The sequence below is a fragment of the Asparagus officinalis genome, chromosome 1, assembly GCF_001876935.1.
Source record: "Asparagus officinalis chromosome 1, Aspof.V1, whole genome shotgun sequence".
Classification (NCBI taxonomy): Eukaryota; Viridiplantae; Streptophyta; class Magnoliopsida; order Asparagales; family Asparagaceae; genus Asparagus; species Asparagus officinalis.
Window position 1 is genome coordinate 24,559,841 of NC_033794.1, and position 13,823 is coordinate 24,573,663.

A 13,823-nucleotide genomic window follows, 5' to 3' on the forward strand; every position below is an offset into this window, starting at 1 on the left:
ATAAATATAATCATGGTTCCTCTATCAGATTTAGGCTATTCGGTAAGGCAAAACTAGAAACCCTTTTTTTATTTCTTTATTTTATTTATTATAAAGATAATCTAATTTTATTGTTTGTTTCTATTTGTGCTTAGATTATCTCTAGTTTTAAATTATCTGAGTTGCAAATTGCTCTAAACAGTAATGACTGGAGGAATTTTAAATTTGATTTATTTTTGTCGCGTTCTCAATTGTTTATTCAAGTAATCTCTTACATTCTGAGGATACTAAATCGATAAAAGGATAAACTTTGAGTTGCCAAAATGAAGATAAGCCTTATTCTCTAGCTTAGAATTAAATCACCCCTAAAACTGTCATGTTATATTCTTTTAGCGAGGAAATGAGCTCAGGAGTCGATCTGGTAGTTTGGCGGTCGACCGCGGGTTTTGGCGGTCGACCGAATTCGTGCTCGGAGCTGGATAAGCATCTGCGTGACGGTCGACCGCAGAAGTTTCTGTAGTTGAGACGGTCGACCGTGGCGGTCGACCACGATGGATCCAGGACTCCAGTAAGCCTCTGGAGTTGGGGCGGTCGACCGTGGCGGTCGACCGCGATACCTGCGTGGTCGACCCTCACGGTCGACCGCCGAAGTGGGTTTGGGCTGATTTTGAGTTCCAGACCCGTTTCGCTTAGGAGTTATATATATACCCTTAACTTGTTTTTAGGGTTTAAGGGAGAGGATTTTGAGCTGAAGAAAGAGGAGATTTGGGGATTCTATTGTTGGAGCTATTTGGAAAGATTAAGAGGGCTTATTTGTGGGTTTTGGTAAGATTTGTAACCCTAATTTGTAATCCCCTTGATTTCTATTAGTAAAACTCCTCTCTCCTTGCCCCGTGGACGTAGGCATATTGCTAAACCACATAAATCTTGTGTTCTTGCTGTGATTGGGTGTTACTTGTATTATTATAGTCTATTATAGGTTCTTGTGTGTGCTATTGACTTGTCGAATCGGCTTCCGCGGCGCACTACAAGTGGTATCAGAGCTCCGGGTTGGATTTAGGAGTTTTTGTTCAAAGGATTCACTGCTAGATTCTTGTTTGGAGAGTAGATCTATAATATGGGTGATACAAACAGGGCTAGTTCAAGTGCTACAAGTACATCGGGGTCGGCTTTGACAAAGGCGATCCAAAATTTAAGCATCAATAACACTAAAATTGATGTTCCAAAGTTCGACGACAAGATCAATTTTGGTTTGTGGAGGTGTCAAGTAATGGACGCCTTAGATGCACAAAATTTAGAGGAGACTCTTGAGCTACAAGAGAAACCTGAAGATATTAATGACAGGGTTTGGAAGAAAATGCACAGTAGGGCTTGTGGGGTTATTCGGTCATGCTTGACGCCGAATCTCATTTATGATGTGATGAACGAGACATCGGCGAAGAGATTATGGGAAACGCTCAATGAAAAATATTTGACGAAGAGCATTGAGAATCGGCTTTACTTGAAGAAGAGGTTCTACCAATTCAAGATGAAGATGGGAGTTTCTATTCGGGAGCATGTTAACAATTTCACAAAGCTAATTTCGGATATGACCAATGTAGATATCATGGTGGAGAATGAAGACAAGGCGATGTTACTATTATGTTCGTTACCGGATGATGAGTTTAGTACGTTTGTTCTCACTATGATAAATGGACGAACTACAGTTAGCTACAAGGAGGTTACCTCGGTGTTGGTTACGTTTGTTCTCACTATGATAAATGGACGAACTACAGTTAGCTACAAGGAGGTTACCTCGGTGTTGGTAAATTATGAGCTGAGGAAGAATGATGGTGAGCCCTCCGAGAAAGCATCGGGTGATGCATTAGTAGTTCGTGGTCGTAGTTCAAACCGTCAAAGGTTTAACCGTTCAAAATCAAAGAATAGGGATGGCCATAAAAGTGTTGGTAGAAATCAATGTGCCTTTTACAAAGAAGAGAGGCATTGGAAGAATGAGTGCCCAAAGTTGAAGGATAGAGCCGGAAAGCAAAGGGGGAAAGCTGTACAAGCTTCAGAGGTGAATGTTGCTAAAGTTGTTGGCGACACTTCAGATTCGGATTCTTCTGGTTATTCTTGTCCCGCACTACCGTCTGTTTGTTATGCCGACTCTACGGAGTGGATGCTTGATTCAGGGGCTATATTTTATATTTGCCCTAAGAAGGATTGGTTTACTAACTTTGAGGAGTTGGAGAGAGGGGACGTGGTGCTCATGGGGAATGATCACGTTTGTCCTATTAGTGGGATTGGCTCAGTCCAGATCAGAATGCATGACAGGGTGACTAGGGAGTTAAAAGAAGTGAGGTTTGTGCCGCAGTTGACGAAGAACATCATTTCTCTTGGGACTTTGGAGGCAGCTGGTTATAGATTGATCTTAGAGGATGCCACATTGAAGGTCATGAAGGGTTCCATGATGGTGATGCGGGGGTGTCAGGGAAAACAACATATACTACTTAAAGGGCAAGACAGTTACAAGAGGTCTGGCTGCTTCTATCACCACAGAGGAGGACACTACCACACTATGGTACATGAGGCTTGGACACACAGGTGATAAGTTCCTACAGTCATTGGCAAAAAAGGGGCTATTGAAAGATGCAAAGACCTGCAAGATAGAGCTGTGTGAGCATTGCATACTTAGAAAGAAGACTAAAATAAAGTTCGGCACCGCTATTCACAACACCCAAGGTATATTAGATTACATTCACACAGATGTTTGGGCCCTTTTAAGCACACATCGCTTGGTGGGGCAAATTATTTTGTTACTTTCATTGATGACTATTCCAGGAGGAATTGGGTATATACCATGAAGCATAAACATGAGGTCCTGGATATATTTGTGGAGTGGAAGAAGAAAGTAGAGCTGCAAACAGGTAGAAAGGTGAAGACCCTTCGTTCAGACAACGGTGGAGAGTATAAGAGTGACCCATTTCTGCAGTTTTATCGGGATCACGGTATTAGAAGACACTTCACAGTTAGAGAGACATCGTAACAGAATGGGGTGACTGAGAGGATGAACTGTACCTTGTTAGAGAAGGTGTGATGTATGATGACGCAGAGTGGATTGGCTAGATCCTTTTGGGCTGAGGGGTTAGTTTACGCGAGCCATCTCGTTAACAGGTTGCCGTGCATTGCGATAGAGGGGAAGACTCTGATGGAGCGTTGGTCTGGTTTTGTGGCTAGTGATTATGAGACCCTTCGGATATTTGGGTGTCCAGCTTATTTCCATGTTAGTGATGGGAAGTTAAATTCGAGAGATAAGAAGGCTGTCTTTGTGGGATTTAAAGAAGGTGTCAAAGGCTTCAAATTATGGGATCCACAAGATAAGAAGATGATCATTAGCAGAGATGTCACATTTGATGAGGCGTACATGATGAAGCCTCGAGTTCCTCAGCAGGTGGAGGAAGATCAGACAAGAGGGATATCATAGCAGGTAGAGGATGATGTGACTCCATCCACTCCAGACAACACTGTGTCCATTGAGATTCCTACAGAGGTGACACTGGAAGGAGTTGAGATGATGGTCGGGAATTTGGAGGATACAGTGGATGATGAGACTCAGGAGCAGGATCATGCTCAAGGGTCCATTGCAGCAGATGGACCAAGGAGAGAGATTCATCGGCCAGCTAGATATGATGATGTCATGGTGGTATATGCTTTATCTGTGGAGGTCGTTGATGATTTAATTCCTGCCACATTCAGGGAGGCAGAGTCTAGCCCTGATTTCATTAGGTGGAGGAATACTATGGAGGAGGAGATACAATCTCTTCAGAAGAACGATACTTGGGAACTTTCAAAGCTACCTAAGGGTAAAAAAGCTATTGGTTGCAAGTGGGTGTATGCTAAGAAGGAGGGATCTTCTATTGGGGACATTCGGTTCAAAGCCAGATTAGTAGCCAAGGGATATGCACAGCTTGAGGGCGTCGATTACAACGAGGTATTTTCACCTGTTGTGAAGCATTCGTCTATTCGGATTCTATTGGCATTGGTAGCACAGCTGGATTTGGATTTGGTCCAAATGGACGTGAAGACGGCCTTTCTACATGGAGACTTAGATGAGGAGATCTACATGACACAACCTATAGGGTTTAAAGCTGCAGGAAGGGAAAATTTGGTGTGCAAATTGAAGAAATCTCTTTATGGACTGAAGCAATCATCGCGACAGTGGTACAAGAGATTTGATAGCTTTATGATAGGCCAATGGTACACGAAGAGCCCTTATGACCCGTGTGTTTATATGCGCAAGCTACAAGATGGTGAGCACATTTATCTGTAATTATATGTTAACGATATGCTCATTGCTTCCAGGAACACTTCAGCTATTGGGAAATTAAAAAAGGAGCTGTCATCTGAATTTGAGATGAAGGACCTAGGAGAGGCTAAGAAGATTTTGGGTATGGAGATTGAGAGAGACAGGATGAAGGGGAGATTAAAGCTTACACAGAGGAGTTAGTTGCAAAAGATGCTGAAAAAATTTAGTTTTGAGGGTAATACCAAGGTGGTGAGTACTCTATTAGCTCCTCACTTTAAGCTTTTAGCTTTGATGTCACCAGTTTTAGTGGAGAATCGGGACTACATGTCCAAAGTTCCATACACCAGTACAGTGGGTAGCTTGATGTATGCTATGGTGTGTACGAGGCCAGATTTATCATAAGCCGTGAGCATGGTATCTAGGTACATGCACAACCCCGGGAAAGGCATTGGGAGGCGGTGAAGTGGATTCTACGGTATATTAAGGGTACCGTGGATGTTTGGTTGATATTTGTGAAAAATGTTAAGACATGGCAGGATTGTATTAGCTACGTGGATTCAGACTATGCCGGAGATCTTGGCAAGTGTCGGTCCACTACAGGTTATGTTTACACATTGGCTAGTGCACCGATGTGTTGGAGATGCACTCTTCAGTCTATAGTGGCGCTTTCTACTACATAGGCGGAATATATGGCGATGACTGAAGCAGTGAAGGAGGCTTTGTGGCTACATGGTTTGTTGGATGATTTGGGGATTGCACAGGAGACCATTCAAATATATTGTGATAGCATGTTAGCTATCTATTTGGCGAAGAACCAAGTCTACCATGCACGCACGAAGCACATTGATGTCAGATTTTACTTTGTACGTGACGTATTGGATGATGGTGATGTCACGTTGGAGAAGGTCCACACTAAGGACAACCCTGCTGATATGTTGACCAGGATGATGGTGATGTCACGTTGGAGAAGGTCCACACTAAGGACAACCCTGCTGATATGTTGACCAAAGTTGTTCCAGGTGTGAAATTTGGTCATTGTTTGAATTTATATAACATTCTTCGTTGTTGAGGCCGTTGGCGGCCATTTGGATAAACTACGTTCGGCTTGATTCCTTGGACAAGAGGATACATAGGCAGTCTTGCGGATGCAGCCGGTTGTATGAGTTGAATTTGATTAGGGGTGAGATTGTTTGAGCTCTCGTCTAGTGTCGGTTCAGTTTTGCCAAAACGTTCGCCGAGGTGAAGATTTGTAGGATTGCCAGGAAATGAGCTCAGGAGTCGATCTGGCAGTTTGGCGGTCGACCGCGGGTTTTGGCGGTCGACCGAATTCATGCTCGGAGCTGGATAAGCGTCTGCACCTGTGACGATCGACCGCAGAAGTTTCTGTAGTTGAGACGGTCGACCGTGGCGGTCGACCGCGATGGATCCAGGACTCCAGTAAGCCTCTGGAGTTGGGGCGGTCGACCGTGATACCTACGCGGTCGACCGCCGAAGCGGGTTTGGGCTGATTTTGAGTTCCAGACCCTTTTCGCTTGGGAGTTGTATATATACCATTAACTCGTTTTTAGGGTCTAAGGGAGAGGATTTTGAGCTAAAGAAAGAGGAGAATTGGGGATTTTATTGTTGGAGCCATTTGGATAGATTAAGAGGGCTTATTTGTGGGTTTTGATTAGATTTGTAATCCTAATTTGTATTCCCCTTGATTTCTATTAGTAAAACTCCCCCCTCCTTACCCTGTGGACGTAGGCACATTGCCGAACCACGTAAATCTTGTGTTCTTGCTGTGATTGGGTGTTACTTGTATTATTGTGGTCTATTATTGGTTCTTGTGTGTGCTATTGACTTGTCGAGTCGGCTTCCGCAGCGCACTACAGTACTGAGAATTACAAGGTGATGCCATTAAAAACTTATGAAAAAAGATTGACCAACACAGAGATAATTTTTCCTCATTTTTTTATGAACAGGCTTGGCTTGGTAGATTTTTTTTTTTAACTTTTGAATTTTTTGAGAGAGATTGGTAGAACAATTTTTTTTTTTTTTTGCTTAGTACTTATTACATTGTAGTCTCCATTTTGCTTCATCTCAAAAACTATTGAGCCCCCTAATCCCCCCCCCCCCCCCCCCAAAAAAAAAAAAAAATAAATATTGTAGATATTTCATGAAATAGTTGGGGTATCTAATAAAAAAACTAATCCACTTAACTAGATATCACCACTACATAACTTCATTGCTAACATTGCACATGCACAACCCTGTTTTAGCAAACTACATATCTTTATATTGTACTTCTGTCTAATATCTTGATATATTTCAATTACTCTTTGAACATTTTTAGAGTAGTGTACCTGATTAAATGGAATCGTTTGTAAGGCCTGTTTCAGTATTTTTTTTCCCAATAAAGACAAAAATGCTATATTTCTTACGTGCTTGTGATTTAGGGAAATATGGTGAAATGTTGCACATGCATTGCTTTTGTGCTCTTAGTCTTGCTGTGTTTGGAAATTAGTAAGCTCTACGTTTCCTGTGTTTTAAAGAACTAAGTTACATACTATTTCAGAATCCTGAAACCTGTGATTATATCATGGAGAGATGAGCAAATAATCATACAATAGATGTTAGTTTTGTTTGGTTGACCCGAATTTATGCTTGAAACTTCTAAAATATAACTATGCAATTTTCTCTGTTTGTGTCAATGATACTACAGGTTTCTCAATCTGTAATTACAAAGATAGTCTCTGTTGTGAAATTAGGGTCTCTCTTTGAACTCAAGTTGGAAAGGGACTACATTTTCATGAAATAAATGGATAAACTGAAATTCTAATTATAATTGCATTTTTTTTCATTAACCCATCTGCACATATATTAATACAACATTTTTGCATGAACCACAAAGAACCAAACATCTGGATGTAGAGAAGTTATGAATTCACTGTGCGGAAAGCACTAAACTAATCGAATTTATACAGCTTAGATTTTTCAGATGAAAGTGACTATTAATTAGCAGGTTATGAAGAAATTGGTTGAACTATTTATACGTATTATGAAATACACAGTTGGAATAGAAAAATGCAGATCTACTGAATTCTCCTTAATATTACTTAGGGATTTTTTTAATAAATTTGGACTGTTTCATCTTGTTAGAATTCCGTGCAGAATTGTGAATAATCTTGATATCTTAATTCCACAAACTTTTGCCTGTCAAGTTAAAGAATGACTGCTATAAATAGTAGGTTTCCCCGTCTTCCATCTAAGCACGAGGATGAAGATTTGTGTGAAATGGGAAATGTCTCTCCAGATTTAGCAAGTTTCTTGGCCCACCAAATTGTCTCTTTAATTAATTAATTAATGATGACTCAGTTCCACCAATTTCTGTCTTAAAACAAACTGTAGAAGAGAGAGAGACAAAAGCCTCTGTAAAAATGATAATATCCAAATTCGTCCTAAATTTTTCTTGGCAGGCTAAACATCAAAAGGTCTCCCTGTTTGATGGCATACATTCCAGAATCACCCAGTCTTGCTTAATTTATAATATAAATTATCGATAAACCCATCAAATTCATTCTGCTCTTAAACAAATATTATTTCATGAAAGTTTGCTCCATTCCCCATACCAATCAATAATCTCACCTCCCCTATATCCCTCCTCTTCGTTGACCATAAACCCAGATCTCAAACTCTCATTCCTGGATCCGATGAAGATACAGTGTGACGTTTGCAGCAAAGGCGAGCGCCCTCCTCTTCTGTTGCGCCGATGCAGGTCTTCCTCCTCTGCCGACGCCTGCCGACGGCAGCGTCCACCACGCGAACAAGCTTGCGAGGAAACACCGCCGCTTCTCGCTCTCGCCAGCAGAACAACCTCGGCCCCTCTGTGACATCTGCAAGGTAACTAACCATCTCCACTTCCGGTGCTCAGCATCCATCGCTTCCGAAGATCAGGTTATGATGACAACGGTTGCGTTTGTTGCAGGAGAGGAGAGGTTTCGTGTTCTGTCAGGAGGACCGGGCGATCCTTTGCAGGGACTGCGACGATCCGATTCATAGTGCTAATCAACTCACCATGAAACACAGCAGGTTCTTGTTGACTGGTGCTCGGCTGTCAGCCGCACCCTTATCCGAGAAATCCATAAACGTCGAAAAATCCTCGGTCATGATCGGCAACAACAATGAAAACAGCAGCAGCAGCAGCAGCAGCATATCGGAATACTTGACGAAGACAATTCCAGGTTATCGTGTTGAAGACTTGCTCGTCGACGACACGTATGAATTACACAAGGTATATGCGCAAATTTGATCACTCACAAATCCCATATCCTTCACATTTGAAATTTTAATGTAAAATTTTATTTATCTAAGCAGAGTGAGGAGATGGTGCCTCTTTCGGAGAGTGAGCTAGTTGTTGCAGAGTTGCCCATCTGGGTACCTCAAATTCAGACCCTGCAGAGTTTTGGTCACTGTGACTATGGGTTTGGGGTGAAGGGATTGGATCAGAACCAACAGTGTTATGATGCGTTGAAGGGGATAGGAGAACAGTGGAGTACTGATGACTCCTTCATGGTTCCTCAGATCAATACTCCTCCTTCGAGCAGCAATAAGAGGCCTAGAGTTTCTTCAGCTTGGGATTTCTAGCCTAGTTGCTTTGTTTGATCTCTGTCTTGGGGATGTATTCTCTGTTCTGTTCTCAGTTTGTTTGATTTTGATGCTGCAATAGAACTTTTTGGGGCTTGTGTTGTATCCGTCTCAACTTTTGTGTGATATTAGAATCCTCTAATCAATCACCTATGTTGATTTCTGCTACTATATATATATAGCTTCTATAATCATCAATACAGTTTTTGGACCAAATTAGGCTTGCTTGATTATTGCAAATTGATGGTCTGAAGAAGTTCATTTCAGGTTATCAAGAATCTTAAGGTTCCTTAGATTGCAGTGAACTGGACTTGCCTGTTTCCTCAGTTAATATCAAGCCTTGTCTAGATTCTACAGAAACTCCCGATAAACAGTTCTTGTTAAGTTAAGTAGGGGATCATTTCACAGTTTGAAACTATTTGTACAGTTGAATGTGAAGCTTCATCATTTTTTTCTTCTTATATTTGCACCTACGGCTGTTTAGTTCGCAGCCACCTAAAGAAATAGGCCATTCATCTGTTTGGTTGGAAAAATGAAGGGGGAAAAGAAAGAGGAAAGAGCGTCTACAGCCTCAAAGATGCTAATAATGCTGCATGTCCTACCAAAACTGAAAATCTATTTCGGATCATTTTGAGAGGAAATTGGCTAAAAACGATGGAAAAGTGAGCCCACATGTGATGTTTTGATCCCCCCCTCCCCCGACCCCCGAAATCACTAAAAAATGGTTATCATGTAATGAACCAAACAAGCCCTAACAGTTGCACTTGTAGCTGCAATATTTGTAGGATTCATATGTGAGTATAGTCTCATATTGATTAGGATAAAAAAAAAGGATATGTTTAAATAGAAATTGGGATCAAACCTAATAGCTAAAGCTTTCGGGTTAAAAGTGATATCTAGCATCTGTTTAAGGCATATTAACTCTAGGTTGGGTCTGATACTCGCCAATGTGAAGGGATAGATTGACTTTAGTCAAGTTTGAGAACGTTGAGGATTCATATGTGAGTATAAGATAAACTTATATAAGGTAGCACTAGCGTTTAAGAGTAGGACTATAACTATATACCATCACCCTGATAATTATAGAATAGTGTGGTCATTATGAATTGGTGATAGATGGGATTTTATATTTGTTACTTTTTCCTAAAAGGATTAAAGGAAAACTTATCATGTTAATTATAGTTTCACAGCATGGTCATAGCTAGTTTAGACAGTCTATGTTAGGATGTAGTCCATACAATATCTTTTGTTTGAGTAATAACAAACTCTCATTTGATGCTAATAAATGTTTGAGATAATTTAGTACAGATGAATATAGGTGTAAGATGTGTATGAGGCGAAACGATGCAGAAATCAACTCAATAGCGTATTTCAGCCATCAAACCATCGATGGTCAGTAGAGACTCATCGATGATTGATGATATCATCAATAACTATAGGAATCGTTTGATGAAATTTCAGAGATAAGATTTCAACTTGTTGATGGCTTAAATCACACAGTTAAAAGAGAAGGTAATAAAGACTGGGTTAATATAGGGGTCGTTCGCTTTTTGAATATCCGATTTAGAGTTGAGTTGTTCGTCCTTGCACATGTAACGACTCATAAGAGGATAGGGACTGGTTCCCCCGTTGTTCCCCCGACGATCAAGTCAGCTAGGTGCTTGAGTGTGAATATGAGAAAATGCAACAAAATGGAGAAAAATGCTAAAAAATTGTTTACCCTTGTATTCGGAATAGTTTTTTTTATAGCCATGCAAGAGGGGTAGTTTAGTCTTTTTGGCCGAGCCTGAGCTGGCGGCTGAGTCAGCGTCTACTTTACAGGTGTCGGTCATGGATCGACCACGGGATGGGCGCTGTCATTTCGTCATTAATGAGATGCGATGGGCGGCACCCGAAGCCGGCATGATTCGATGTGTCATAAATAGTATCAGGGATGGAGAAATGATGGCGCCTGCCAAGCATTTAATGTGATGTCGATGCGCTGTTAGCAGGGGCATTCGAGGTTGAAGTTATCTTTTGGCTTGTAGCGAGGGGTGTTAAGAAGTAACGCCTTTTGAGTCAACCTTGCGAGGTGTCGAATAATTGGTCGAGTGGGCTCGTAGAGAGTCATCTTCGACAAGAGGACCAAAAAGTATCGACCTTCGAGTCAACGTAAGGATACATCGACTCGGCAAGTCAGCTAAGTCGGGATCTTGGCAGTACTGATCATTAATTTGATCTGAACGGTGCATGTCGGGGAACACCTGCTCGTAGCTGGCAAAGGGCCATAGTTTGGCGACTAAAAATACTATAACACAACTCAACGATGGTTTGTAGGAACCCTTGCCTCCATCAATGGTTGACATGAACCCATCGATGGTAAAGTTTGCTGGTTGCGGATTTAAAGTTTCAATCTCAGCCGTTCATCAATGCTTTAATCTCCAAATTGTACCACATTTAGGATATCTCTTTTTGACGTATTGGAGACTATATATCATCGAAAGAGATGGAAAGAATGAAGAATTCTAGGGTTTTGATCTAAGAAGAGATTATTTTCTAGGTTTTGATCTCTAGAGCCTTGAAAAACTCTTTCTCATTGCGCACAACATCTTTGGATCATTTCAGTGATGAGAGTTATCTTTGGATTTATCATCTACACCATTTTTCATCATGCTACACTTAGATTCATTGAAGGAATGTTTGCTTATCTAAAGGCCTGTAAGATCTTTCATATTTTCTGAGCTGAATTGTGTTTTATTGATTGTATTTCAAACTTATTTTTATAGTATACTCAAGCCGATGTTAAATAAGGGTTGGGACTAGCTAGGGCTAAATGGTTACTCATTGTGGATAATTAGGTTAGGCGACTAGTTTCGGGTAGATTCCTGGGTGTGATCTTAGTAAGCCTATTGAATCTAATTGTGATTCAGGAGAACATTTGGCATAGTAAGGAAGCCTCTTCGAGAGAAGAATGAGTGGATACATGATTATTGTCAGAACCACTATAAAATCTTGTGCTTCTTTGGTTGATTATTATTTGTGATTAATTATAATTGTTCACTTTTATTTTATCAATTTTGATGCATATTTTGTGTTTTTATTAAAAAACAATAAAAAGCTATTCACCCTACCCCTCCCTAAGTGTGCATCTCAGATCTAACAAGTAGTATCAGAGATTTGTTACCCATCAATAAGATTCACAACCAGAGGTAGAGCTATCTAATTAGACTGCTACATTGACTTTCCCTGAGGAACACGCAATTAATCAATCCCTACTTTTTGATAGGACAAACTATACCTATTGAAATGCCTAGATAGGTGTTTTTTGTTGTCCACCAGTCATGACATCTGGAGCAGTGTAAAAAAATGGCTATCGTGAATCCACTACTGTTGGAAGATGTCACCATTGCCACTCCTAGAGATATGTAGACTACCCAAGACAAAAAAAAATTACTCTTTGATTGCAAAAGCTATAAATGCTCATTTTTTTTATTTAACTACTAAAGAATTTGACCATGTATCAAATCATTCTACTGCATAGGAAATTTGGAAAGCTTTAGAAGTTACACACGACGGAACTTTGTAGGTGAAAGAGGTAAAACTTACAATGTTTGCGAGTAAGTATGAGAATTTCAAGATGAAGGCCTCAGAGAGTATTTAGGATATGTTCACCCGATTCACGGATATTGTGAACAAATTAAAAGCTTTAGGAAAGAAGTATGATAACAAGGAGCTTGTGAGAAAAATTCTCCGTTCTCTCTAAGGATTGAGAACCAAAAACGATGGTCATCGAAGAATTATAAAATTTTTCTGAATTAACTCTTTAGAATATTATGGAGACTCTTCTCATTTACAAAGTGTGACTAAAAAAGAGAAGATAATTTAAACAATAACTCAAAGAAGAAGTCGTTAGCGATAAAAGTGAAAAAGAAGAAATCTCAATCCACGAAGAAGAAAGAGTTAAGCTCAAAATTTGAAGATGAAAAATGGTCAAGTTAGATCTTTTATAAAAGGATTCAAATCTTTTCTCAGAACAAAGAAGGGATAGAAATACATGCAAAAGAGACTAAATTAATTTATAAATAAGATAAATAAATATTCATTTAGTGAAGCCAAAACTAAACCTATTTGTTATTGCTGCAGGAAACAAGGCCACTATAAAAACAAATGGTTATTGAACGAGAAAGACAAAAAGATGGAGGGCAAAAGTTTGAAGGTGACAACTTGGGATTTGATGAGTGATGAAGAATTAGAAGTTGGCTCAAGTGAAGTTGAGAAAAAAAAATCTATGTATTATAGGAGAAATAGTGCAAGTTCTGATTCAGAAGAAGGTGAAACATACAACTCTGGAAAGTGAAATATAACTCTGAAAGTGAAAATACAGAGAATGAGATATATCCTTCATGTAATAAGTTATATTCCAAGTTTAAAGAAATGCTAATTCAATTTGAGAAAATTGCTAAAAATATGGAGTGACAAAAAGAGTAAATGCAAATTTAAGGAAAGAAAAGAAAACCTTATGTAAGAAAGTTGAATCTCTTTCCCCAAATTTAGATTCACATAATTCATCTTGTGACGTAACCACAATTGATTGCACACAATGTTATCTTTTTCAAGATCAAAATTTCTGTTTATTTAAGCCACTAGATGATAAAATTAAGGGAAATAAAAAAGTAATTGCTAAGGTAAACAAATTATTGTGCGAATTATCTTTAGAACAAATATTGTTTGAAACTAAGTGCACTACTACTATTTCTAATCAACGAGTCGCAAAAGCTAAAACTGGACTTGGTTATTCATATTCAGGAAAGCATAAAAAGCTTCATCATTCATTGGTAAAAGGAAATAATTTAAATTGCTTTGCATTCATTTTCTACTGTACCATCTAATATGTGTACTTGATGCGGTAGAATGAGTCATATTTTAATAAATTGTTACATGCAATGTAGAGTTA

At 39.6% G+C, this 13,823-nt stretch overlaps 1 protein-coding gene across 1 annotated transcript; it reads left to right on the top strand.

Moving 5' to 3' along the window:
• LOC109821554 (B-box zinc finger protein 21-like) lies at positions 7,673-9,053 on the top strand. Its single transcript, XM_020387736.1, is given in 4 exon segments — positions 7,673-7,992; positions 7,994-8,146; positions 8,232-8,537; positions 8,621-9,053. Coding segments are annotated over 4 exon segments (765 nt in total). The 5' UTR covers positions 7,673-7,956; the 3' UTR covers positions 8,891-9,053.